The 26,410-nt window shown below is 39.5% G+C and overlaps 1 protein-coding gene across 1 annotated transcript in view; it reads left to right on the top strand.

The window, feature by feature from the left end:
- The first annotated feature begins 10,124 nt into the window (after positions 1–10,124).
- kcnk3a (potassium channel, subfamily K, member 3a) overlaps positions 10,125–26,410 on the top strand; it is a 42,651-nt gene continuing 26,365 nt past the window's right edge. The window contains exon 1 of the mRNA XM_078274508.1: positions 10,125–10,530. Coding sequence (XP_078130634.1) covers positions 10,248–10,530 — 283 coding nt within the window. The 5' untranslated portion in view covers positions 10,125–10,247. The remainder of the gene's footprint in view (positions 10,531–26,410) is intronic.

Genomic DNA, 26,410 nt, shown 5'->3' with positions numbered 1-26,410 from the left:
GGAGCCCCGCCTTGTTTCTTGACGTCTCCAAGTTTACAAAGCAGCATCAGCAGCATGTGATTGATCTAAGAGAGGTTTGGAGGCTGCGGGTTTGATTAAAGACAGCAAAGCCGACCTCAACGGTCTGCTGTTTTGGCTCAGTGTCATTATCCAGGAAAGTCTGTTCACCAGTACTACATATAATGCTTGGCCACTTTAGAAAAGAGTTGGAGCTGTAGGCTAACAGGCCTAATGCTTAATAATAAAAAGTAACTAATTCAGGATATTTATGTTTATACGTGCCTTTCAAAAGCGTTAATCACATCTAGTTTCTCTGTTGAGGAACTTCAACAAAAACGTACTGTAAAGTGACTGAGTGCTGCCGCCATCTTGTGGTCAGACTGGAGTAGTGCGCTGTATGTCCCTAATACTTTTCATAGATACAGACAATTGAGACCCTTTTACAAAAAAAAAAAATGAATAAAGTAGCCTACAATTTAAGGTTGAAGGTTTTTTGAGTAGGCTATACAACGTTACAGAAGGTTTTGAATTTTGGCCTAAGGCACAAATAATTTACGCAGGCTATATCCCTTGAATCGTTGCATATGCCTTGAGTTCTGAAAGGTATGGTTAAACACAGTTTGACCATCTGACAGTGTAATACCAGTAATGAAATGGGACTTTTAATAAAGTAATCCTACTGGAATTTCTGTGGGTCCCCTATAATACTTTTCGCCCCAGTAACAGTAATAGTGTTGAAAACAATTGTTGTGAAATTGGCTTAAGTTGAAATTTCAGTGCAAACCCTCTCTGTGAGTCACTTTTATACAAAGACAATACTGTATGTCACAAAATCAGCTAATCCTCAATTCCTGTCTATTTGTCTGCCACACAATGAAACTTTGCATCAATTTATATTTTATTCTGCAGTCTGTTGTTGCTTTCTTGATGACAGATATTTGTGCACGTGATCCATAAATAACAAACCATTCATTATGTAGAAGGAACAGTACATTTTGAGTCATTAATAATCAGTACAGTCTGTAATAATCCAGTTAGCTACAGTATAAAGCATCCACAAGATGGTGATGTTGCAACACCGGTAAAGTAACACTGCCGTTCCTTCGCTGTAGTAGAGATATTTTCATAAAGCTACAAGAAGTGCTATTACAGTAATACAACATAATACTGCTCCGGATCCCTGACAGTTTTAACAATGGCATATTTCAGCCTCTGTGAGGTCCAGGTTCCCTTCAGATCCAATTGTGGCATGTGGTGTGATAATGGAGATCACATGTGGCTGGAACTGCTGACCTCTGACCTCTGCCTGGTCTTGCACTCATAAACAGCCCAGGGTTAACTTGTCTTTGTCTCTTCCCTGTGAATGTGTTTATGTGTTGTGTGTGTGTGTGTGCGTGCGTGCGTGCATGTGTGTGTGTGGCGAATATGAAAATAAACCTGGTTTTGTGTTGTCATTTTAAGCTACAAGGGTATTTCTGCATTGTGTGTGTGTGTGTGTGTGTGTGTGTATTGTATGTGTTGAATATGAAAATAAACCTGTTTTTGTGACGTCATTTTAAGCTACAAGGGTATTCCTGCATGTGTGTGTGTGTGTGTGTGTGTGTGTGTATACTGTATGTGTTGAATATGAAAATAAACCTGGTTTTGTGTCATCATATTAAGCTACAATGGTATTCCTGCATGTGTGTGTGTTTGTGTGTGTGTGTGTGTGTGTGTGTGTGTGCGTGTGTGTGTGTGTGTGCTGCTGCTCAGTGAACTGCATGTCTCTCAGCAGAGTGTCTCCCTACAGCTGTCCCCAACCCAACTTGACTTCACAATATGACCTTTAATGCTGACCTACACATGTAGCACTTACTGTCCTCATCACGTGTTCCTCCCGACTTGTTAAAGTCTTTCCAAGAAACACTTTTCATGAGTGTGTAGCTAATCCTTGGCCAAATGCACCAAAGGCATCTTGAGCTTCAAAGCATTTTATTAGACCTACAGAACAAAGACAAATATTCTATTTAAATAAAATATTCTAATTAACTAATAACTATACACTATATATTATATATAATTACATATGCAACTTTTGTATACACTGTAGAGGAAATTCAAATTTATCAAAGTTTAAAGCTGCTGTATTTAATATATAATATAACTCTGAAGTCCCCTACACAGTTTCCCCTAAGGAACAGTGTCATATACACGGCATATTCTGCATCTGCTTGTTTTACTTCATTGAAGCTAGTACATCATGCTTACATGCATATTCAAGGAAATCTTAAAATATTCAGCTGTTATGATTACAGTTCTGCATCAAATGGAGACGTGTTAAAGCATAAGTTTAGACACACCCAGCATACATTTTGTGTCCTTTAATACAGTTCAAGCTAAGTATGTTTGAACAATGCTAGGCTACACATTGTGTTCGTTTTCTCATTGGTCTGCTAAAGACTTTTTCGAAATAACTGTCAACATTAAAACGGAATATCTTGAATTACATCTTAAAAGCATGCATTAACAGATTGGCTTGTGCATGTTTAATTTAGTTTGTTATTCTTGAAATATTTTCATTTACATATTCTGTTGCACTGCTGCATGTGTTTATGTATTTATTGTATACTCCCAAATAAGTATTATTAATTACACCCAACAAGTGATGCAGTTTTTAGTTTTAGCAGCTTTACAGTCTTCTGTCTGAGTCTGGTGCTCTAAAATCAATTAGGCATCACTGTTGGAACAATTCCAAGTCCTCAAAGCAATGTTTGAAGTGAAGTACAGTGGCTTGAACACAAACCGAGTCACAAGTTTTGAATAACACATCAAGACAGAGCAGCAGTAGGTGTACTTAAGGAATTCATCAACTCACAGTTGTAGGTACATCTTCCCCATGACATTTACTGTAAGCACTTGTAAATCTGCCATGAATTATGCATTGACCATTACACAATCGTCAGCACATTGTAGTGAAAGCTTCTATCTTCGCAGACATATCTGTCACTGACTACCTGTCAACAGCTGAATGTCTTTGGTCGATTTGCTTTTGTTTTTGTCCTGAAATAATGAGCACCTTTCAAAGCTTTTGATATACACTCACCCACAATTGGAACATAAAATGGTGCTGCCCACCTACTGACTTTGTGTATACATGTTGATTTACCGTTACAGTTTTTGACACTTATTGAGCTCTCAATATAAGCATTTACAGCATGTGAGAGTGAAACACATGTTTTTGACGCATGCAAAGGTTTGTTTTAGATTTGTTATGTCGGGCCTGCATGTTTTATAGATATATTTTATACAGTTACTGTCACTAATCACTCTCTTCAAGAACGTAATGGGGGAGTGAATTCTGATGCCTGCTCCATGATGAAACTTTATTCCTGCTAATGATGCTGTGAACATGCTGAGGTGGCATTTGACAATTAAAAAAAGACAAAGCTGTGGATGTTGCCAAAGTAGCTCTTTTATAACTGTAAAAATTTGCCACAGGTGTCCTTTAAAAGTTTTTCCCCTCGATTCTCTGTTTAATTGGACTCTACATAGCTTGGTGCCAAAATGAGTTATTGTCTTTGTGTTTTCTCTTACTGTAAGACAAAGCGAGTATCGAGCTCCCAGATTTGAACAGATTTTACAGAGGCACTTATCTGGTTTTACTTTAATTTAATGACATCTTGCATCTTTTCACTGCACTTATCAGACATCACTTTTTTTTTACTTTGTTTATTTTCTATTGATGAAATATGAGGTTGGTTTGGCTACAATGGTGCTCGATAATATTACTTGTCATGCCAATGCTAACCACCCAGTTCCGCTTTGCTGTAAGCCATTTTTTTTATGTGTGCGAGACAGAAACAGATTTTTCTTCTGGTGGAAAGAACATGATGCATAATTGTCATTTTGCATGAGAAGCTGAGAGAGAATGATTGACAACTGAAAATATCTTTCAGAAAAATTGGAAAAATGGAAATGAGCACTAAAATGAAACAGCTGACTGTTCAATGTTTTCTGAAATTCAGCACAATGTTGGAAAAATTTACGGAATGAAGACATGAGTAAATCCAATTTAAAACCAACTTTAAAAGCTCCCTCTTTTCATTTCATTCAAAGTTGTTTCCTTGGAGATCATCATTTTGTAAACTGCAGGTTAAATATATGATGGCTGGATCAGAAATGTACAGTATGTACTATATACCTCCTCAAGTTTAAGATGAGTCATCAAAATATTTTAATGTTATACAGGGAAAAAAAATATTTTTTTGTCATATTTGGCATTTAATGAGAAAAAACTAAACAATTAACATAAGGAAACAGGATTATAACTTGTGTAAATATATTTATGTTTATAGCACTGTGTCTTTTATGGGAAGAAACAGCAGGATAGAGATGATAACTTGCTTACTAAAACAGCATGATGTTTCCCCACACTTCATTACAGTAACTTCTCAACAACACTTGTGATTTGAAGAGATCTGAGTCTGTAGCTGGACACAAGGGACGCTCTTTACATGTAAGTGCAGTCATTACTTGACGTAAAATGGACTGTTATCGCCTTAATTAATCTGAAATCTGAAATAAATTGTGTCGATAACCTTTTAACAAGAAATGTCTGAGAGACATCTAAGAGAATAAACATTTTTGTTAGTTTGAAAGATAATGCCCTGAGAGCCACTCAGACAGACAGACAGTCTCATGTCCAGTCCACGGGAAGCGCAGCTGGAAATCTAAGAAGCTGTTAAATGTATCATTATACCGTGAGTCAGACATGTCACTCAGTGGGACGCTAAACTGCAGCAAGAACCCCAAATTTACTCTCCTAATCATTTGCATCCATCAATATTACAGGAGATCAAACGCTGCAGAGTACCTCATAAGATGGTGAAAAGGTTGTCACTCACTCTATTATACTTATACTTATAGATATTGCTTTTCCATTCCAAGACAACTGACACTGACAGGCAATTTACATTGCCATCAATTATATTTAATTGCATAATGAGCTGTTCATTTTAGTATTTTCTTACCATCTACATGAGTTTATTTTTTGGCCTCCTCAAGGTGTACTCCTTTGCTCATGATTTATAAATATGTGCCTGGTACTACATGTGCTATTGATCCATTTTGAGCTGAATCAATAAATACATGAAATAACTCAGAACCAATATCTAACCTTTCCCACTTTAGGTTTATTGAGGGTCATGCTGTCAGTGTTTATTGTGGATTTCTGGGAAGAAAAGCTGGTGACATGGCAGGTAATCAATGCTGAAATGTTCATACAGAGAGACAAGTTGTATGTAATATATCAACAGCCATGTGACAGTGTTTATTAGAGTGGATGTGTCAATGCAGACAGCAGAGATGACTTATTAGGAAGGACAGAGACTGAGACAGACTGTGGGATGAGGGGTCAAAAGTTTGTGAAAATTAGTGTGTCCTTACAGCAGCAGAGGAATGGATGTTGACAAAATTTAATCTGCAATTATTTTGATTATCAACTAACCATTTAGCTGTTTTTGTTAATGCAAAATTGCCTTACACTTTTTTAGTTCCAGCTTTTCAATTGTGAGGATGTTATGCTTTTTTTGTCTTATGTGATAATTAACTATCTTTGGGTTTGACCTGATGATGGAGCTAGATGAAAAGATTAGGGGATCAGCAAAGTCTTAAGGATTCATCATCTGGAAACCATGAACGTCTGTACATAATTTTCGGCCAATCCATCCAGAAGATGTCAGGCTGTATCATTGAATACATGAACATTTTGACCTGCTGGTGATGCTACAGCCAATGTCAGAGGATCACCAAAGTCATCCTCTGGGGGGCACGGAAGTCTGCTCATAATTTCGTTACAATCCATCAGATACAAATCAAAATACTTCATTCTGGACCAAAGTGGTGGACTGTTTGCTTTTTGTTATGTTTTTAAATTTGAAATTGGTAATCGTTTATTTGACAATAGCTTTATTGACATCTATCCAGCAACAGTTACCATTAGAACTAAATAATTATGGCAACTTTTTCCATCATTATTGGTAAATAAAGTTGTTTTTAGGTCTTTTCTTAAAATCTTAAAAATCCATAATTTTCCTAAGTAGACAGAAAAGTATCTGTAACCTCTCAGATAAAGCAATCAATTCTGAAATAAGCCAACTTCATGCAAACTGATTTTAGGTTTGACCCAGAGTCAAAAAACAACAACAAAATATCCAGAGGTCTTCAGGTTAAAGGTGAAGATACATGAACCAGAACCTTCTGACCAATCAGGGTACCACACTGCTCTCCTACTTTCCCAGTAATATCTACACTTCAGTACGTCACTGTCTGCCATCCTCTCATCCTGAAGAGCAGCTTCAGCAGGTGTATTGCACTCACTAGGGTGCCAAGGCTAAAAAATAGATTCACCTCTAATTGGAGGAATGTTTGGAATAATTATCAAATGACAGCAGGAGCAGCGTCAGAGTCACGGAGGCAGAGCAAATGATGGGAAAATGAAATACTTTAATTGAATGTCAGCGGGCGTCTGCAGGCCACGTTGAACCTTGTGTGATGAGATGTAGGCAGCTGAAGGGCACCCCTCCCAGGATGCTCTGCTGGTAGGGAAGAGGCAGGGGGTGCAGACCGGGGGGGCTTTGGGATGGCTCCTGTCTCCCTGGCATTGCCTTAATGATGTCCTTATGTAATATGCTCTCCAGTAATGTTTAGTCAGCCTTCAACAACCCAAGCCCTGGCAACAAGTGAAAGACATAATATGAAACTGTGTGTACTTTATATGCATATTTGTGTGTACATATGTTGGGTACAGAATTGTTGTTCGCTTGAATGGTCTTAAAATCAATGTGCATTGTTTTTTACAGGAATAGATTTTACATTTACATCTGAGTTTTTCTGTTTGCAAATTGAGTATTCAAGAAAGTGAACTTGGGTGATGCGACATTTATGACAGAACAGATCCCAAAAGGAATCATCAGTGACCGGTTAATAAAAGATACTGAATTATTCTGCAGAAGAGAACTTGTTGTTGGGGACACACCTGTGTTTTTTCCAGCTCACTTAGAGTCAGATGTGGTATACGGTGACCTGCCTGTATCTGCTGTTTCTACTTCTAAACCTTTTCCGCTGAGGGCTTTAGGCCTATTACCTGAGTGTCCTTTGTGTATACCACAAAGGACACATTTCAAGAGACTCTGTTTGATGACATAATGTGACATAATGTTTTGATGACATACTCTTCTGAGAAAAGTATGTCATCAAACCAAAAGCTAAATAATAATATTTCAAAGGGATTTACTTTGAGTCAATAGAAACCTATGGCACCTATTTTAAAGCACCAGATCATGAATAAAACAACAATGAAACCAATATCTAACCTACTTATTTATTCTCAGTGAATGCTCACAATTGGGAACTTTAGTTGTGCAGCGGTGTACTTTTCTTCTCTTTTCCGATCTGAACACCCACTAGGTTCAAAGTACATCAAAGCTCTGACTTCAGTGGGAAATTTGCAGCTTCTCCAAAATCGCAGTAATGAGTGTCCAGGCTCGATCCCCAGCTCAAACAGCCGGGGGTCAGAACCTGCCACTGGAAAATTTTGTCTGATGGGTCAGTGGCTGCAAGAAGTGTTCGCTCTCATGAGGATGTATCGGTGATTACGCAGTGGAGGATATGCCGAGAACTGACCGGCCGGCAGCTGAAGCCCTGCAGGCCTGCAGGACTCTACAGCTGAGCTCAACACTTCTATTTCAGACCCAGGACCAACATGAGAAACACACACAAAACAGAGCACCATATTAAAAACATTTTTCTCGTTAAGTGGTTTTCCTCCTTTGTCTTTGACCACCTTGGCATTGCAGAGTGGCTTGTTTCTCATGACACTAATACCTGTTAAGGTGTCACCACTGTTAGCAGATTGTAACTGTAACAATTCAGTAACTGTAACTCCCCAAAACTTGGCCGAAAAAAGTATCATATAGCAAGGAGTTCACTTTTTAGTCGATATGACATCAACTTGTTTGCTCTTTGTAATAAAATAATTTCAATTCCTAAGACCATGTGGGACTACAGCAGCTTTGTTTTGGTGACCACTGAGCTACTTGAGCAGAGCAGCTGGTGGTAAAAAAAAAGCCCCATTATTAATTTACATTAACTGCTGAGAGAAGGTTTTGGTTTTTTTTTCCAAATGAAAAGAAACTTCTCCATCTATGAGTAAAGCTTTCAACATGACTCACCACTACATTTTTACAGAATCCAGTTGTTACTTTGGTTCCAAGGAACTTTCAAATGTCTGCTCTTTGACCTTATCTTTCCCCTGTGCATCAAGGCAATACCAGAAGCAATTTTTCAAACTTCAGAGTAAACAAAACCTCCTATGAAAGTTTCCAATCTTGTTAAAAGACAAGTGTTGTATGTGTGCAGCGAATTGAATGTGTGTTTAAGCTGAAAGAGAAAGTCATGGTGATGATGATTTGACTCAGAGAGACAAAAGGTCAAGTGAAAGTCTAACTGGGGCCAAATTTCATGACCTTCAGTGTCACTGGTTTCCAGTTGGTAGTTCTCTGATGCATTGTGCGTCAGTTGGAGACATTGTTTGGCAATTGCGCTGTGAAGAGGTCAAGGCATTCCTGATCAGATTTCACTGCTTTTTATTCCTTCATTATTGCTGTTTGACTCCTAAACAAATGCTTTCTTTTGCACAAACACAGTCTCATAGGCATAGTTTTGTTGTTGCTCTACTGAAACGCCCTGGGTAATAAAATGCTTTCATCTGCTGCTTTTGAGTATATTTTCATCCAGAATTAAAAACTCACCACCTTAAACATATCTATAACCATCCCTCTACCAACCTATGACAGATGATGACATCTGTACTGCCCCTCACCTGCTCTATCTTTGACTGACAGATCCTGGACAATCTTTACAATCGTTCCACACTGTGAGCAGGACAAAAATAGACCTGGCTTCAATAAACGGTTTAGTCAAATCAACTGTGACTGAGCCTGCATAAATCCTTCCCTCACTTACTGGAGTGCTGCAAGCCTCGGCCTGATCAATAAATCAATAAATCTGTAAAACTTGATCCAAAATGTGACCTTTCATAAAATGCTCTTTGAAAGGTAAAGACTAAGGGATAAATACTAAAGGGAATAAATAACATCTATATCACTTTTCATGTCTACAAACACTTTTTGATTTTATACAGTATATTAAAAAAAAGCATATTCATGAGGGGAAATTATTTCAATGGTTATTTGCTTAATCAAGATACAGAAAGATTATGTCTCTATTATTGAACCATTAAACTGACCCTGTCTATATCAATACTATAGTAGAAATAGTAGCAATTATGCTTTCATGTTTTTATAGAAAAATACTTTTTGTTTTTGTCAATAAATCCCATGGCTGTGGTCCTGAGTCCCAAGTTAATTGCTTCCTACTGAAGACTTAAATCTTTAAAACACGTCTTTGTAATTTCCTGGGCACTAAAGTTTGGGCACAATAATGTTTACAAACTTAGAAATCGCTAAAACCTGAAATTCATGTACCAAATCCCAAAACCAAGTCTGCAGAATTGCCAGCACAATTTCTCCTTTACACTAAATTCTCAATCAAACTTTTGCAAAACACTACATACATTCTCTACATTAGGCATTTATTAGCAACATTTAAAATCAAAATCTCTTGTGTTCCTTTGGAGAGCAGAGACAATCACAATGCCAAGCTATATGTACCAATTGGCAACACCCACTTTTGACAGGTGTAAACACTAGTTGCTTAATTGTACACTTAGAAGTCAGAGACGACAGATGAGCTCTCCTGTTTTGGAGGAAAATGGAGGTCAATTGTGAAGCATGAGCCAGAAGTCAAGGAGTGAGAATAAGAGGAGGAAGAGGTGGACAAGGACGAGGAAGGACAGTTGTCCCTAGGGCCACGTTGGTTGACAATGTGCTATGAGGGAGGCTGGGCAGAGAGTTCAGCTAACCTGAGCCGCTAGGTTGCAGCTTTCATCCGTACATTCAGAAATGGGAGAGAGGAGGAAGAAGGGAGGGGAGGGTGGATGGGTGGTTGGATTGTATAGATGGGTGGAGGGGGAGGATTCCTCTAGTGGGAGGGGGGCGTGGTGCTGAATGAACAGCTCCTTGGCTCATAAAGTAATCAGAGAGCTTCTCTGCTCCGTCAGAGCGGCACAGCCATGAGCCAGCCGAGCTCCCCGTCCTCCAGACCCGCGCTGACACTTTGCCCGTCCCCCTAACACGCACCACGCCACCATGAAGAGGCAAAACGTGAGGACCCTCGCCCTCATTATCTGCACCTTCACCTACCTGATAGTCGGCGCCGCGATCTTCGACGCGCTGGAATCCCGAAAGGAGACGACCCAGAGGAGGGAGCTGCACCTGAGGAAAGCGGAGCTGCTCAAGACCTTCAACCTGTCCACGGAGGACTTTGACGAGCTGGAGAATGTGGTGCTGGAGCTCAAGCCGCACAAAGCCGGGATGCAGTGGAAATTCGCCGGCTCGTTTTACTTCGCCATCACTGTGATCACCACCATTGGTAAGAGAGCAACACTGAAATCATGTCTGGGTACTTTGGCTTTCATTTTACTGTGAGAAAAAAAGTTTAAAAATGTTTAATTTGAGGCAAGCTCTAGGACTGTAAACCCATATGAAATGCATTGTAGGCTACTGGTAGCCAAGCATGCTATTTTGAAGGACACTGATTTACTGCAAGACTAAACCATAAAGGGAGTACTGTAGTAGATCCCACAAACATTTAAAATAGGTAACATACTTATATGAACATTATATTATTTGAGTAATGGGTCAACCACAGATTGAGGATATTCAAAACTCAGTATTGCCTACAACAGGTGGGACACCACAAATCCCCTTCAATTATTAAGAACATGCAATTTCATTCAGATAGCCTAGAAACTTGAGATGGCCCGATACCATTTTTTGCTTCCCGATACCGATTCCGATACCTGAACTTGTGTATCGGCCGATACCGAGTACTGATCCGATACTAGTGTGTCATATATTTTATTATGTTTTAACAACTGTATACTATCCCTGTATGATGTGATATGATTTCTCTCTTTGTTGTCAGTCTGGCTCAGGTTAAACTCTTTGTGAAACATGAATGCCACAGAACGTTCTTTTATTGTCCAGTTTGACAGTCAGTTATAACGGAAAAAGAACATAAACTACTTTAACGTATTTTTTCTTTAGGGCTTTATTACGTGGTATCGGATCGGTGCATAAACTCCAGTACTTACCGATACCAGCGTTTTAGGCAGTATCGGAGCCGATACTGGTATCGGTATCGGAACATCTCTACTAGAAACAAAGTTAATTATTAAATATTCACTAAAGTAAAAGTAGCAATACTGTGATATAAAATAACATGTAAAAGTCCTGCATTGAAAGAGCATTATATTAAAATAAAAGTAGCCTACTTGTAATGCAGAAAAATGGCAGCAGTGAGTGTTGATTATATACTGTAGCATATTTTGTTGTTTTAATGCTTCTTCTTACTGTTGTATTTTGTCCACTTTCAGTTTTATATACATAGTTTAATCTGTAACAATGAATCTTATTTTATAATGTCTAATTTTGTTTGTGTAAGATCTGAATCTGCAGAGAAACAAGCAATTATAGCTGCCAGATACATGTATCAACATGTATAAAGTGGAGTAGAAGTAGCTGCAAAGTAGAATGATGTACAGCCTCGCATTGCCAGACCTTCCTTCACATGCTGCGGAGGAGGGTCTGGCTAGTCCACACAACATTTCAGAATTGGAGAAAAACGTGCTCTGGTTTATTGGCATTTCTTTAAACCAATCACAATCATCTTTGGCAGCGCAATGACGGTGCCGCTGCAAAATGGGAAGGAACTTGTTTTGGTGTAATGTGTATACGTTCAAAAGCTGTGTTAGTTGTGCAACAGAAAACTCAGATTGGACAGAAAGTCTAGCTAGCTGTATGGATTTACCCTGCAGAGATCTGAGGAGCAGTTAACCATAGTCATCGGAGTTTAGAATGCCAACACGAAGAAAGTGGAAGCTAAAGGAAAATGAGCGACATCCAGCGGAATCTCCAGCAGCACCTGAACAATCCCGGAAGTGGAACGCTGTCAATATAGACTAAATGATGTAGAGTAGAATGGAAATAATCAAATATGTCAAATAAAACAACAAGGATCAAACCCAGTAGTCTACTCAGCAGTGCCTACTTTCTGTGAGGCAGCAGTGCTAAGCAGTACTTAAACCGCCTATGTTTTATACATAGAAAACATGCTTATAGTTATAGGATATATATATATATATCTCACTCGGAACAATATTGTAGTCTATAATGATACCACAGATGGAGGAAATACCATCAAATGTCATATTATTTATAAACTCAGTATTAAGTACAACAGGTGAAGCCTACAATAAATCCCCACAGCTGTATTTGAATAATATGGTCCTTACAACACTTGATATAACATCTTCTTAAACTTCCTTTCAAAAGAGATTGTAGTATGATTATAGCCACAGCAAAGAAGGTTAAAAATACCATGAACTAAATATTACTGACAGGTTTTCACATCAGCATGAGGTGTTGGTGGCAGCTTAAAGCCCCATTACTGCAGTGTTGACATTGTGTGTATTGCTTCACGCCGACTGAGCAGAGAGACCTTTTTTTAAACTGAACCCAGACAGTTTGTCATCAGAGCCTTTTATACTATACTATAGCAGTTCATTGAATTGTAGCATTGAAAAGGGGTTACATCAGTCAAATGTGAAGCCGCCAAGTGAAGGACTTTTAAGGACAAGCTTCTCTCCAAATATAAAATTCTGCTGCTCATAACTAAATGTTGTTTTTAGAGAAGATGCTCCAGGAAACTTAAGGTTTCAGACATCCATTTGCCTCTTCTCTTGTGCTCTTACTCATTATCCCTGCTCCAAAGGCCCTGCAACACCACAAGGCTCCCAGCTCTTTACTCACTTTATTACACAGCCTTCAAAAATGAGTTTAATTTTAACTTTACTCAGCTCTTTGTATCTTTCTTGGAGCTACAACTTCAAGCTTAACTGAGTCAGACATTTTAAATATTGAAAAATTAAACCAAAAAAAGGGAAAAAAATGCATTGTTTACCTTTGTCTTAACCTTTGGCTAACAGCGACCACTGTGGCCACAGGTCGTAATTACAGGTATTGAATTTGCCTTCATTTCTCTTAAATCAGTTGCTTTGACGATGTCTGTCTGTGACATGCTAAAACATGGGTTACAAGGTATCAGGACTTGTAATGCAGAAAAAATGGCAGCAGTGAGTGTTGATTATATACTGTAGCATATTTTGTTGTTTTAATGCTTCTTCTTACTGTTGTATTTTGTCCACTTTCAGTTTTATATACATAGTTTAATCTGTAACAATGAATCTTATTTTATAATGTCTAATTTTGTTTGTGTAAGATCTGAATCTGCAGAGAAACAAGCAATTATAGCTGCCAGATACATGTATCAACATGTATAAAGTGGAGTAGAAGTAGCTGCAAAGTAGAATGATGTACAGCCTCGCATTGCCAGACCTTCCTTCACATGCTGCGGAGGAGGGTCTGGCTAGTCCACACAACATTTCAGAATTGGAGAAAAACGTGCTCTGGTTTATTGGCATTTCTTTAAACCAATCACAATCATCTTTGGCAGCGCAATGACGGTGCCGCTGCAAAATGGGAAGGAACTTGTTTTGGTGTAATGTGTATACGTTCAAAAGCTGTGTTAGTTGTGCAACAGAAAACTCAGATTGGACAGAAAGTCTAGCTAGCTGTATGGATTTACCCTGCAGAGATCTGAGGAGCAGTTAACCATAGTCATCGGAGTTTAGAATGCCAACACGAAGAAAGTGGAAGCTAAAGGAAAATGAGCGACATCCAGCGGAATCTCCAGCAGCACCTGAACAATCCCGGAAGTGGAACGCTGTCAATATAGACTAAATTATGTAGAGTAGAATGGAAATAATCAAATATGTCAAATAAAACAACAAGGATCAAACCCAGTAGTCTACTCAGCAGTGCCTACTTTCTGTGAGGCAGCAGTGCTAAGCAGTACTAAACCGCCTATGTTTTATACATAGAAAACATGCTTATAGTTATAGGATATATATATATATATATCTCACTCGGAACAATATTGTAGTCTATAATGATACCACAGATGGAGGAAATACCATCAAATGTCATATTATTTATAAACTCAGTATTAAGTACAACAGGTGAAGCCTACAATAAATCCCCACAGCTGTATTTGAATAATATGGTCCTTACAACACTTGATATAACATCTTCTTAAACTTCCTTTCAAAAGGATTGTAGTATGATTATAGCCACAGCAAAGAAGGTTAAAAATACCATGAACTAAATATTACTGACAGGTTTTCACATCAGCATGAGGTGTTGGTGGCAGCTTAAAGCCCCATTACTGCAGTGTTGACATTGTGTGTATTGCTTCACGCCGACTGAGCAGAGAGACCTTTTTTTAAACTGAACCCAGACAGTTTGTCATCAGAGCCTTTTATACTATACTATAGCAGTTCATTGAATTGTAGCATTGAAAAGGGGTTACATCAGTCAAATGTGAAGCCGCCAAGTGAAGGACTTTTAAGGACAAGCTTCTCTCCAAATATAAAATTCTGCTGCTCATAACTAAATGTTGTTTTTAGAGAAGATGCTCCAGGAAACTTAAGGTTTCAGACATCCATTTGCCTCTTCTCTTGTGCTCTTACTCATTATCCCTGCTCCAAAGGCCCTGCAACACCACAAGGCTCCCAGCTCTTTACTCACTTTATTACACAGCCTTCAAAATGAGTTTAATTTTAACTTTACTCAGCTCTTTGTATCTTTCTTGGAGCTACAACTTCAAGCTTAACTGAGTCAGACATTTTAAATATTGAAAAATTAAACCAAAAAAAGGGAAAAAAATGCATTGTTTACCTTTGTCTTAACCTTTGGCTAACAGCGACCACTGTGGCCACAGGTCGTAATTACAGGTATTGAATTTGCCTTCATTTCTCTTAAATCAGTTGCTTTGACGATGTCTATCTGTGACATGCTAAAACATGGGTTACAAGGTATCAGGAGCACAAGTTAAAAAAATGCTAGCGTTAACTAACATTAGCCACTATATGATACTGGTCATAACAGACCAAGTGAGGCTGTAGTGGCAAAACACTTAAAGCGTAACTCTCGCCAAAATGCAACCTAGGGTCTTTTTGTGAATGTACCAGAGTCAAACTTTCGTTTAAAAGCATATTTAGGACGGAAGCGCCACTTTTAAGATTTACCGTATTCTCGTTTTTCGGTCAAATGGCCTTTTGAATGGGAGTCCTAGGGGCACTTTTATGATAGCCTCAAAATAGCTATTTTTAAAACACGAAGAAGGCTCGACACAACATGAAACTTTGCTGGAAGTATGACCAGGGTCTCTACACATGAACTCGAGCATTGAGAACATTGTTTGTGTACACAGAGTTTACTAAAAAAGGTTTTGAGCAACTCACGTTAGCAGTTGTTTACGCTATCCGCCATTTTCTCAGTCAAAAATAGGCGATCTCCGAACGCGAATGAAAGGACTCCATAGGAGGAATTGTCATTCTTATAAGGTCAATATTGTGTTTCACTAACGACAAAACAACAAATTATCCGTGCATTCATATGGAACTAAGCTTTAGGAGCTTTCCATCTTTACTCTCCTCCCTCGACTATTTTTGACTGGCTCGATGGATGGCGACCGGAAAAACAACAGCTACAATGAGTTGTTCAAAACCTTTCTTTTTAGTAAACTCTGTGTACACAAGAGTCAATGCTGGAGTTCATGTGCAGAGACTCTGGTGATACTTGGAGAAAAGTTTCATGTTGCGTCGAGCCTTCTTAGTGTTTTAAAAATAGTGATTTTGATGCTAGCATAGAAGTGCCCCTAGGACTCCCGTTCAAAAGGACCGAAATTTGACCGAAAAACGAAGATACGGTAAATCTTAAAAGTGGCGCTTCCGTCCTAAATATGCTTTTACACGAAAGCTTGACTCGGGTACATTCACAAAAAAACCCTAGGTTGCATTTTGGCGAGAGTTACGCTTTAAGTGTATTGAATTGAGAAATGTTGCGTTTTATTGTTTTTAAATTCAACTTTTTCATTTGGAAGAGGGAGATCGAATTTTTGTTATTCTCATCAAAGTCAGACAGTCTCATTTTGGCGTCTTCTTTTCATCTGTCCTTATCACCACCTCCTATCTGAGCCTTCCTCCATGCGTTTAGTGACTGGGCAGTTGTCAGTAGTGACCTGTGACTTGTAACCCTATCAGATGCAGGCGACTAATTGCACACAAACCCTACCCCGGGTGTCTGTAACCTCATTCTGTAATTGTGAGCCCTGAGGCTGCTACAAACACAGTGACACAGTGATTGGCTTTTCAGCCTGCCATTAAGTATTAATGACAACACCAGACCCTTGCTGTTCCGCTGGCCTCCTGGCACATAACATTAACACTATAGATGTAGATGCCATGGCTTACAGTAAAGTCCAAATGCTGAGCCACAATACAAGGGTGAAACATCTAATTTGCTAAGCTTTTATTTGAAGTTAAATCTGAGTTTAAAAAAGTATGATAAAAGAGAGGCTAAAACTATGTATGTCACAAACCAAAGTATCAGAATAGACGTGAACATCTTATTTCCTGTCCTCCAGCACAGGACACCCCCAAGGACCAGAGTGTTTTAGTTGATGTGAAAACATAACCTGATGTTACCAGTATGAAAAACAAAGTAAAAGAGGCAATGAGTCAGTCCTAAGGCCACTATTTAGAAATGTATTGTGTATATACAAACGCACACATCCAGGGGAATGACATCTTGTCATTGTCACGTCACCGTATGTGACCGCAGCACTCACCGCCCAGGCTGCAGTTCAAGGTCATCTATACCAAATATGACACATGCAAAACATGAAAACACCGTTTAACGAATAAGACATGGCTCATATCCTCTGTGTCATCATCTCATTTCAGAAACAGACCGAACAGTGTTTATTTGAACTACTTTCTTGCAAAGAGTCTTTACAGAAACTGTTGGAGCGCATATACAGTACTGTACATTGGATGGTTACGCTCATAACACTCAGTGCCAATGCAAGACGTAGTATGGCCTTTTTGTAGCGAGGCAGAAAGTAAGGGTGTAGCAGGCAGGGTGGTGGATAGCAGGTGTAACATGTCTAACTTAGGATAAAAAAACCTGCGATTAACGTTCAGATTTTTTTTGTAACCGTAACTATACATTTGCCATACCTCTAGTTACCTTACTTACCCGTACCATACCTTGACAATACATTTTATTTACTACAGTAGAACCACAATCTTTCACTTAGCGTAACTGTACCATGGTTGCCATTTGCAGATACTGCAGAAAACAAATTGTCCAGTACTGATATTTCTGTTTGTTTTTTACTCAAGTTAACATAGTTAACTTAAAGGGTTGCTTCACCCAAATTTTTAAAGGAAAAAATCTTGGTTATCTCCACTGGTGTCTAACCAAGGCTTAATTTACTTTGTCGAGGTCTTTACATATCTGTCTTTCGATTTCTGCCCAATTCAGTGGCGTTAAATGAGATTTTGTGTGTGGCAATTTTCAGTGGAACGACTTTCTAATCCCTTTTACCAAAAATTGTTTCTGGGGATTATCCAGACCAATGAGAACACTATTTGTGGAAAAATATGTTAATGTTGATTTTAGTCATTTCTTTTATGAAATGTACCTATTTATTTTCACCAGAAGTAAGAGACAATATGTTTCTTTATAATTTGGGTGGACTGACCCTTTGACGTCTAACTAATCTTTAAAGTTGTGGAATAGGAATATTACAAAAAAATACACTCCGCCTATAATGTTTTGTCTAATATCTAATCTCTGAAGTCATTAACCTTTCCCTAGGCTCATAAATAAAGCGTTTTTTAGAAAGGACCCTTTTAAAGTAACCATATGGTTGTAGTTAGAAAAAAGAATCTTTCATGGATTTTAATGATTGTGAATCACCTCTTGTTAAATAGTTTTTGTTCAAAGATCAATTGGCCGTGTGCCTCTTGCAGATTGGTTAGACATGAGCTCAGTGTTTCGATTGAAGGGCGTTTGTAGTCTGTGACTCCATAATTGTAGAACGAGGAAGCGAATACAAATGCATTCAGGGCATGCAATCTGTACGAGTTGCTGTAATCCCAGCATAGAGCATCCAGTCAGTGGTTAAGCCTTGGACTCTATGAGGGAAATTTGCTGGTTGGGTTGCAGGCAACTCTCCTCCATCACATTAAACGTGGCTTGGATCAGAGAGCTGAAGCACTTCCAGCTCTGGTTTAGTTGATCTGTCACCAGCAGTGCCTCAGTTGTTGATGTATTGGGAGGCTACCAAGTGTTTAAACACATTAGTATGTGAATGTGAAGCAGGCTGTTGCTGAAAAAGAGCAGCAAATCCTCTCTGGGTCAGTGCATGTGATGTTTCTATATGTGGACTCACAATAAATAAAATATCATAATTTTCAGGTTGCCACCACTGATGTAGGCAAATGAATTAATCTTCAGCTGTTGCGTAATTAGAGGTCACATCCTGAATTATTAACGGTAATTACTTGCATTAGTAACATTATTATTCATTCAGCTTAAGAGGTTAGTGCAGTAAGTGGTTGGGTGCACAAAGAATATAACTCCTAACAGCTATTCCACATGGGCTCCATCGTTAGACAGACTGAGGGAAATGGATACTTCAACACTTCTCAGAGGAGAGCTGGTGGAGCGTCTGTTCAAGGTGACAATACAATAAATGCACAGCTGTATTGCACTCAGTTACCTGGTGATATATTGGGATCAGTTTAATCAGGAGATATTTCATTTTCAGTGAACAATCAATTTATATTCAAGTGCATGATAAAAAAAGAATTTGAGAAGAGTCTTTGGCGTTTAGACCCCATAGTGACCTGGTATATTTAGGGGGATAGTGATGCCGTGATCATTGTAGGATAATCCTAGACACTGGTGGTGGTGAAGAGAGTTGCTGAAGACCTGGATGATGGAATGTGGAGCAGGACTGGGCGCTGATATGATGAAGACTGCAGGTGACAGGTTGGAGGAGGGACGCATCCGTTTGTATTAAAATAATATAATTGACAGTAGCAGAGAGGAGAACGGATTTTAAAGTTTGACAGCAAGGATATGATTGGCTAAGAGAGATCGTGGTGAAAATCTGGTTGGACTACTTAGAGTGAACGCCCACATGGTAGAAGCCGGAGAGAGATGAGAATGAATGAGAGAATAAAGGGAGTGACTGAACTTTGACTAAGTTTCATTAAGATGATAGAGGCTTCTATGGCTCTGTATGAAGGTATGGGGTGAAAGTGCTTTTTGGTTTTGGATCATCGAAAGCTTTTATTTTAACATATACAAACTATAGAAAATAGCTCAAACGTGCTTCGGTTACTGTGCGCTGTAGCTTTCATCAAGTATAATCACATCAGACAGAATGAAGAGCTTTCTTAGACTTTTTTTTATTTGTCTATAACCTGGATAGATTGGAACAAAATCTTGTACATATATTCATGGTTCCAGCACGATGAATCCTCCTGACTTTGGTGATCCTCAGACTTTTCCTATAGCGCCACCATGAGGTTCACATTTTTGGTTCAGAGTGAAATGTCTCAACAGCTAGACGGCTATCCATGAAATTTGGTACAGACATCCATGTCCACCACAGGATGAATTTTAATAACTTTGGTAATACTTGTTTTTTTTATCCAGCGCCATCATCAGGTCAAAAGTTCAGTGTGTCAAACTTTCGTTTATGATCAAAAACCTGTGACACTAATGGCATTCCCATCATCGTATTGACTACATTTTTGGTTTTGTAATAGTATGGCAAATAACAGAGATGGTAAACTTGCTCACCATTATACCTGCTAAACATCAGCATGTTGCCACGCTAGCGTTACCATTTAGCTCAAAGCACCGCTGTGAGTAAATACAGCCACACAGAGCCGCTAACACAACTTCAGACTCTTCTCTTTATGTTCCCTGGGCAGTTTGTTGTGGTGCTCCATGATGAAGACCAGAGCTCAGCTACTCATTGAGGTTATGTTGATTTGAACGTGCCAAGAAATAGTGTAGAGGATTTTGATTGTTTTTTTCTTTCATGGAACTTTAATATCAGCAGCCCTCTCACAGTCACACACTAAAAACTCAGTACTTCAAATTGATAAAAAAAAGTGAAAAATCACAGCGTGAAAATGCTTCACGCAGTCTATCTGTAATGAATCAACTGAGAATCAATGGTTCATAATCAACCAGAGCCGTTTCAGTTTACAGTGTAATTGAATGGGAGGGAGGGAATTGATCCGGGCCCTGCTGTGTAGCTGCTGCTGTGTTTACGTGATTTGGGAGATATGGTAACTGTAACTCTCCCTGATGCTTGCATAATAAGGCCCTAAATTAAAATGACCTTGCATAACCCAGTGTCGTGCTTGTAGTCAGGTGTTGCCCTCCGCACTCATCATGCAGACACACTGAGATGTAATGTGACATAAACATAGAGCTGTTTGAAAAAAATCACGAAAGAAAAGAAAGACGGCTCTGTGGTAATTTCTGAAATTACACAACAGACTTTAAACAGGTTTCAAGGTCCCAAAGGTCACAGGACAAAATGTGCATGACATATAGGTGCATGTTAGCAAGAGCACTGGACAGTGGGCTGTCTTTGAGTCAGGGCTGTCAACTTGAAGAGCTGAAAGGATGACTGTTTAACTCTTTGTTTGATTCGCCCCCCTTAATGCAATGGCTGTGTCTCTAAAGCTGTTTTCACATATGAACTCCGGACTATGTCCGAGGAATCAGGTCCCAACATATTTCGGAGTTTCTCTTTCACACATGTAGCACACAACAGGGGATTGTCCGTGTCAGATGCATTCTCACTTACTGGAAATACTCCGTTTGATTTAGACAAGGTGTGACGCCTGGACAGAGTGTGCCACAGGAAGGACATGATGCAGATTACACTGTCACCGAGCTGTTCATAACATGGTCATAAACAACCGAGTCTCTTGCCGTTGAATTTGTCTGATGATTTCAGCGTTTTTATTTTTTTATTTTTTTTATTTTGGGTGTCTTTACTCACAGAAGTTACAGAATCTTCTCTCTCCAGTTGGACATTTTCATTGCAGTCTTCAATGTAAATCGCCCTCCTTCTTCACCCTTGATTGTTTGTTTTCTTCCGGTTTTTGTCGAGCTGATGTCATCAGCACAGCCACTCGCTCACTGTGAATTTTTGCACATTTGTTGCAATCGGTGATGACACAGTTTGTACTAGGGAGCTGGCAGGGTTAACATCATTTGTTGTTTGATTCGACTGATTCGGACATACAATCAAACTCACAATCGGACTCGCATACAGCTTTGCCGGATCATTTCTAGATAATTTTCAGTGTAGTGTCTTAAGGTTACATGAAGATCACAAACTTCAAAACAAAGACAGCTATACGTGTGAAGAAGAGAAGTCTTGTGATTACTCTGTTATGACTACTCACTTTTTCTGTTTGGCCTTTGACACTAAAATACAATATGTTATGTAATAGTTGTAGCAGTTCAAAGATTGGACGGTTTAGTGCTGAATGTTGAAACAGCGAAAAAAATAATAATCAATGTTTTGATGTGGTAAATGTTGTACTATTAATTTCTGATGGACTTATGATGAAGACTGTTGGTTTGCTCTCATAACCAAAGTCTGTGATACGTAAAACACATGCTGTACATGCTGAAGTGTTAGCTTAGCAACTATAAGTAGTAGTGGCACAGATATAAATTTGTCCCTTCATCATGTAGGCCTATTGGTTAAGATTACCAACTGGCCCAAATACCAGAAACTGGGTGTAGTTCTTTTTGTTGACACCTAAAATCAGACATTTCTTGGACAAAAAGCTTTTCAGGTACCCACCTGTATAGGCTGGCATTTGTACACCTCCTTACTGCAATGGTTCGACAAAGTGTTTGACCATTCCTTGAAATTCCTGTTGTATTTATTGGCATTGTTGGCATTTACCTGTGAGGTACATTGTAACTCTGTTTTGAAAGATGCTCTAGAAATGATTTGCGTATACATGGGGACAAACAAGGAGGTGTCTATAGAAGAAAAGCTCTTGCTGTAACATGATGTTGTGGAGAGTATATTAAAAGGAAATAAAGGAAATTCTTGGCTAATGCAATTATTAAAAAACTGATTCTGTGAAGCTCTTCTGTTCTTATAATGGTAACTTTGTTGATTTGTTTGTTAGAAGTTCACCAAAGTTTCTGAGTTTACTAAGTGGACCTTAATGGGCAACAAACTTTAATGGAGACGGCAGCGCTCCAGTAAAGTGGATTTTAATGGGATCTTTGTTTTTGTAATTGTAATTATTGTACTGAAGTTGGTGAATAGGGTAAATATTACAGAGCCTCCAGGGAAAATAAAACACAGACACCTCCATAAGTCAACAGTTTTACAAATAATTAGACTCAAAGCAAACAAATCCCTGTCACAGTGTTTCATGGATTTTGCATGTTATTTCCAGTACTTTAACAATAATGCTTAGATTTTAGCATCAAAGGCCCCAATTTCACTGAGATGTGGGTACAAAGTGAGTGTACAGGGAGAAACATCCTCAGCTATTATTGGCTGAGAGAGCTTGTTGCTGTTCTGGATCTGAAGGACTGACGTCTGAGAAAGTTGACAGAAGTGACTCTCATTGCTGCTGCTGCTGCTGCCCCGTTCACATGACCAGCGAATGTTTACCTATTGTACGTCTGCTTTATGCTCCACTGCCTCAATGGAAAGTCGAGTGCTTGCCTGACTCACTAAACAAAACATGACTTTGTATTTATTAGACTTCACAATCCAGCAGGGGCTGACTGGAGTTTAACCAAATAAAATAGTATACAGTTGTGAGATCTGAATCTTGTTCACTTGAAGGTCCCTACTGATTCTCTTCCAAATCTAAATATACAACACAGCGACGTGTAAAGTCTTTGATATACTGTGGCAACCTGACTCCTGTGAGGTGTACTGTCTCAGTTTATATGACAAAACTTGTAGAATTACATATTTTAAAGGATAATTGAGGTGTTAGGATTCTATATTTGTTGTCAACGAACCCAATGAAAAGGGCAAAACCAGCGTGTTAGTCCGTCAGTATTTTTCTGACTTCTCTACCTTGTCTGTGGTACTCAACTGCAAGCACATTTGGTTCTTCGTGAAGATATAAATCTTTAAAAAATGAGTCACAAATATCGTTAAGAAAAGAGCTGGGCATTGATTAAAACTGGAGTAAATAGGGCTTTTGTTTGGGGACTATATTCAGCAGCGGTTTAACACACATTTGGTGCTCTAGTTAATATTTAGAGCAGCAGGATGGTGTATATCGGATTAACTCCAAATAAAGTACAGTGCCCATGTTTATAGGAACATGTGTTTTTATATTGTTTGGACAACAAAGAAGCTATATGGCACAGAAGAAGATATACACAGACAACACTTCTTAGGAGGATCAATTTAATTTTTGTTATGGTCTTTTCATCAGACTGATTCTTTAATATTGAATATTACATGCTGGAAGAGTATTTAAGTATTTCCATGGTTTATATTTCTGTGCGTATCATTTGAAAAACAATGAGCTCAATCCAAACCTTTTTTCTGTAATCAGTAACAAAGATTATCAGTATACCAAGCACTGACTGACTGAGACACAAAGGAAAATTAGATATGTAATGTGTTGTGTAGAGGACTGGCTATGAAAGTGTCATAAGGGCTGTCTCTTGAGCACGGCTGTGTCACTGTGTTTCTCCTCTCTTGACCTGAAAAGGAAAGGTATTGAAAACTTGTTCTGTGTGCAGACAGTTCAGCTGGGATGTGATTCCAGGAACAATGCTGGAAACAAGGCTGTGGCTATAGTGGCTCTTTGCTTTTAGTACGCTGCAGAGAGAGGCTTTACAGGAAAAGTTTGGGATTATATTAACCTTCTCTACAGTCAGTGTTGCCAGATTGGAAGGTTTGCCAGCTTGTGATAATTTGGGCTTCTTTTTGGGGCGGTTTTCACCAATGAAAGGTAGACTTCATTCTATTGATTGGCACCTCCTCTCCTATAATTGAGCCCATTCAGCTACTACTACTTTGCTCTGAAAGCTCCGCAAAATGGCCCCGATCTCCTAGTCCAGACATTTAATATTCTATTTTACTCCGGGTGTCGCCTCCTCCCATTGGTTGGTTGGGGCCAGGATCCATTGGCCCTTTGCTCCAGCGCAATCCTGGTCCAATGGCTTCTTCAGCCACCCTCTGAAGGAGGAGCTTGCCTATAAACATATGTCATTTGTGCAATAAAGTATCAGAATGAAAGTTTGATTCTTCTTTATCAACATCCACAGTCTAACAGAGAGCATCTACATGCATGGAGTTCCCACTGTACAAAAAACATTCTATTCCCGAAGTCCATCCCGCGAGACCCACTCATAGTATGGTAACATTTAAGGGTCAAAACAGTACCACTATCTACATCCCCCTTTAGCTGTGGCTCCTGAACATGAGAAACATAGAATCACATACTTCTGCACTAACAGCAGTTTTATAATAGAAATGCAAATATGATCTGGTTTACATAAAAATGAACTCTGTGAGTGTCCCACAACTAAATGCATTGTCAACAGAATGAAACATTATGCAGATCTCATAGAACAAAGTATTATTTCTGACATTTTTGAGTCAATAGACTTAAGCAGCTAGTTCAGTTCACGTATTTTGTATTTGGCCTAGAGACTCTGCCGGACCTAGTGAGATACACAGAAGTGGCGGCTTGAACTGGGTTCTTGGCCTGCGGTTCCACGTGTTGCTGGGATACACTGGTGGGAGACTTTTCTGGACTTAGTTGTCTGTGACACTGTTCTGATGGTGTTTGTTCAGTTCTTTCAGTCCCTTGTATTTTGTCCATGTCTGCATTGGGTGTGTATCCTGTTGTGTTCAATTCATCGGTGTAAGTGGTGCTCTTTGGAGGCTGTGGCTCCATCACTGGCAGGATCTGGTGTCAGTTATGCCTGTATTCCTTCCATTCAGAATCTACCACATATGAGCATGGCTCATCACACTTTCGCTTCACAATTCCCTCTTTGTCATGACCCCTTTTTATTTGCAGTCTTACCAGTGTTTTTGTGTCCGCCGCTTCTTTGTTAATTGTGCTTTGATGCTGGTTGGGGTTCTTGCATCTGGTTTCAGCAATTGCTTGCAGATGGGCAAAATAGTTTGAGTGCGACGGGACAACAGTCTTTGTGCAGGTGAACCCAGGGTGTTGTCTCGGGGCGTGTTTCGTATGCCAAGCAGATTCAGGTAGAAATCTGTTTCGTCTCTCTCTGTGGTCTCTAACAGTTTCTTTGCACTCCGTACAGCCCTCTCACAGAGGTCATTGGATTGTGGATACTCAGGACTGCTCGTCACATGCTAAAAATCCCAAGATTGGGCAAAGTCATGGAAGGCCTGGCTAGTATACTGGGTGCCATTGTCGGAGTACAACTTCTGTGGTATGCCGTGGACTGAGAAGTGACGCTTTAGCTTATTGATGACTGTCAGTGATTCTTCCATTCACATATGTCTGTGGCGACAAGAGACAAGGGCAGGCCCGGGACTGTGTGCCGTTTTAGCGGATCTTTTTGCTGGTGGAACCTCAGGCTGTTACAGACGCCGCATGCCATAATGAAAGCCTGAATGTCCTCATTTATTGATAGCCAGAAAACACTTTCCCTCGCCCTTCTCTTCATGGATTCAACTAATGGGTGTCCCATGTGTAGCACCTTCAGATATTCAGGCACAACTTCCCTGTTTCCTTTCATGATGACCCTGTCTTCGACGGTGAGTTCATCAAGGAAACTGAAGAATACTCTCACCTCTGTAGGCACGCTGCACGGACGTTTTGGCCAGCCCTGTTGGATGAAATAGGTGAGTTTCTGCAGCAGTGTATTTACGGAGCTCTTCAAGGCGCCGTGGAGATATTAGTTGAACTGTCATCACCTCAAACTCTGGCCAGAAAGGGTGTCGGCTAAGCAGAGGTGCTTTCCTTTTTCGTAGGTGAGAGTCAGGTCGAATTTTTGCAACTGTAGCATCATGCGTTGCAGGCGCGCTGGGATGGTGTGAAATGGTTTGTTTTGAATGGTGACCAAGGACTGGTGGTCTGTCTCAATTGTGACCGGCTTGCCGTAGATGTAGTCATAGAACTTGTAGCAGGCGAAGACCACTGCTAGAAGTTCCTTTTCTATTTGCCTGTATCTCGTCTCCGTCTGGGTCAGTGTGCAAGACGCGTATGCCACCGGATTCCCCTCTTGGAGGCAGGCAGCCCTGAAACCATATTGTG

Source organism: Sander vitreus, chromosome 18, assembly GCF_031162955.1.
Source record: "Sander vitreus isolate 19-12246 chromosome 18, sanVit1, whole genome shotgun sequence".
NCBI classification, from domain to species: Eukaryota; Metazoa; Chordata; class Actinopteri; order Perciformes; family Percidae; genus Sander; species Sander vitreus.
Note: the sequence above shows the minus strand (reverse complement) of the source record. Positions and strands in the feature narration are given on the sequence as shown.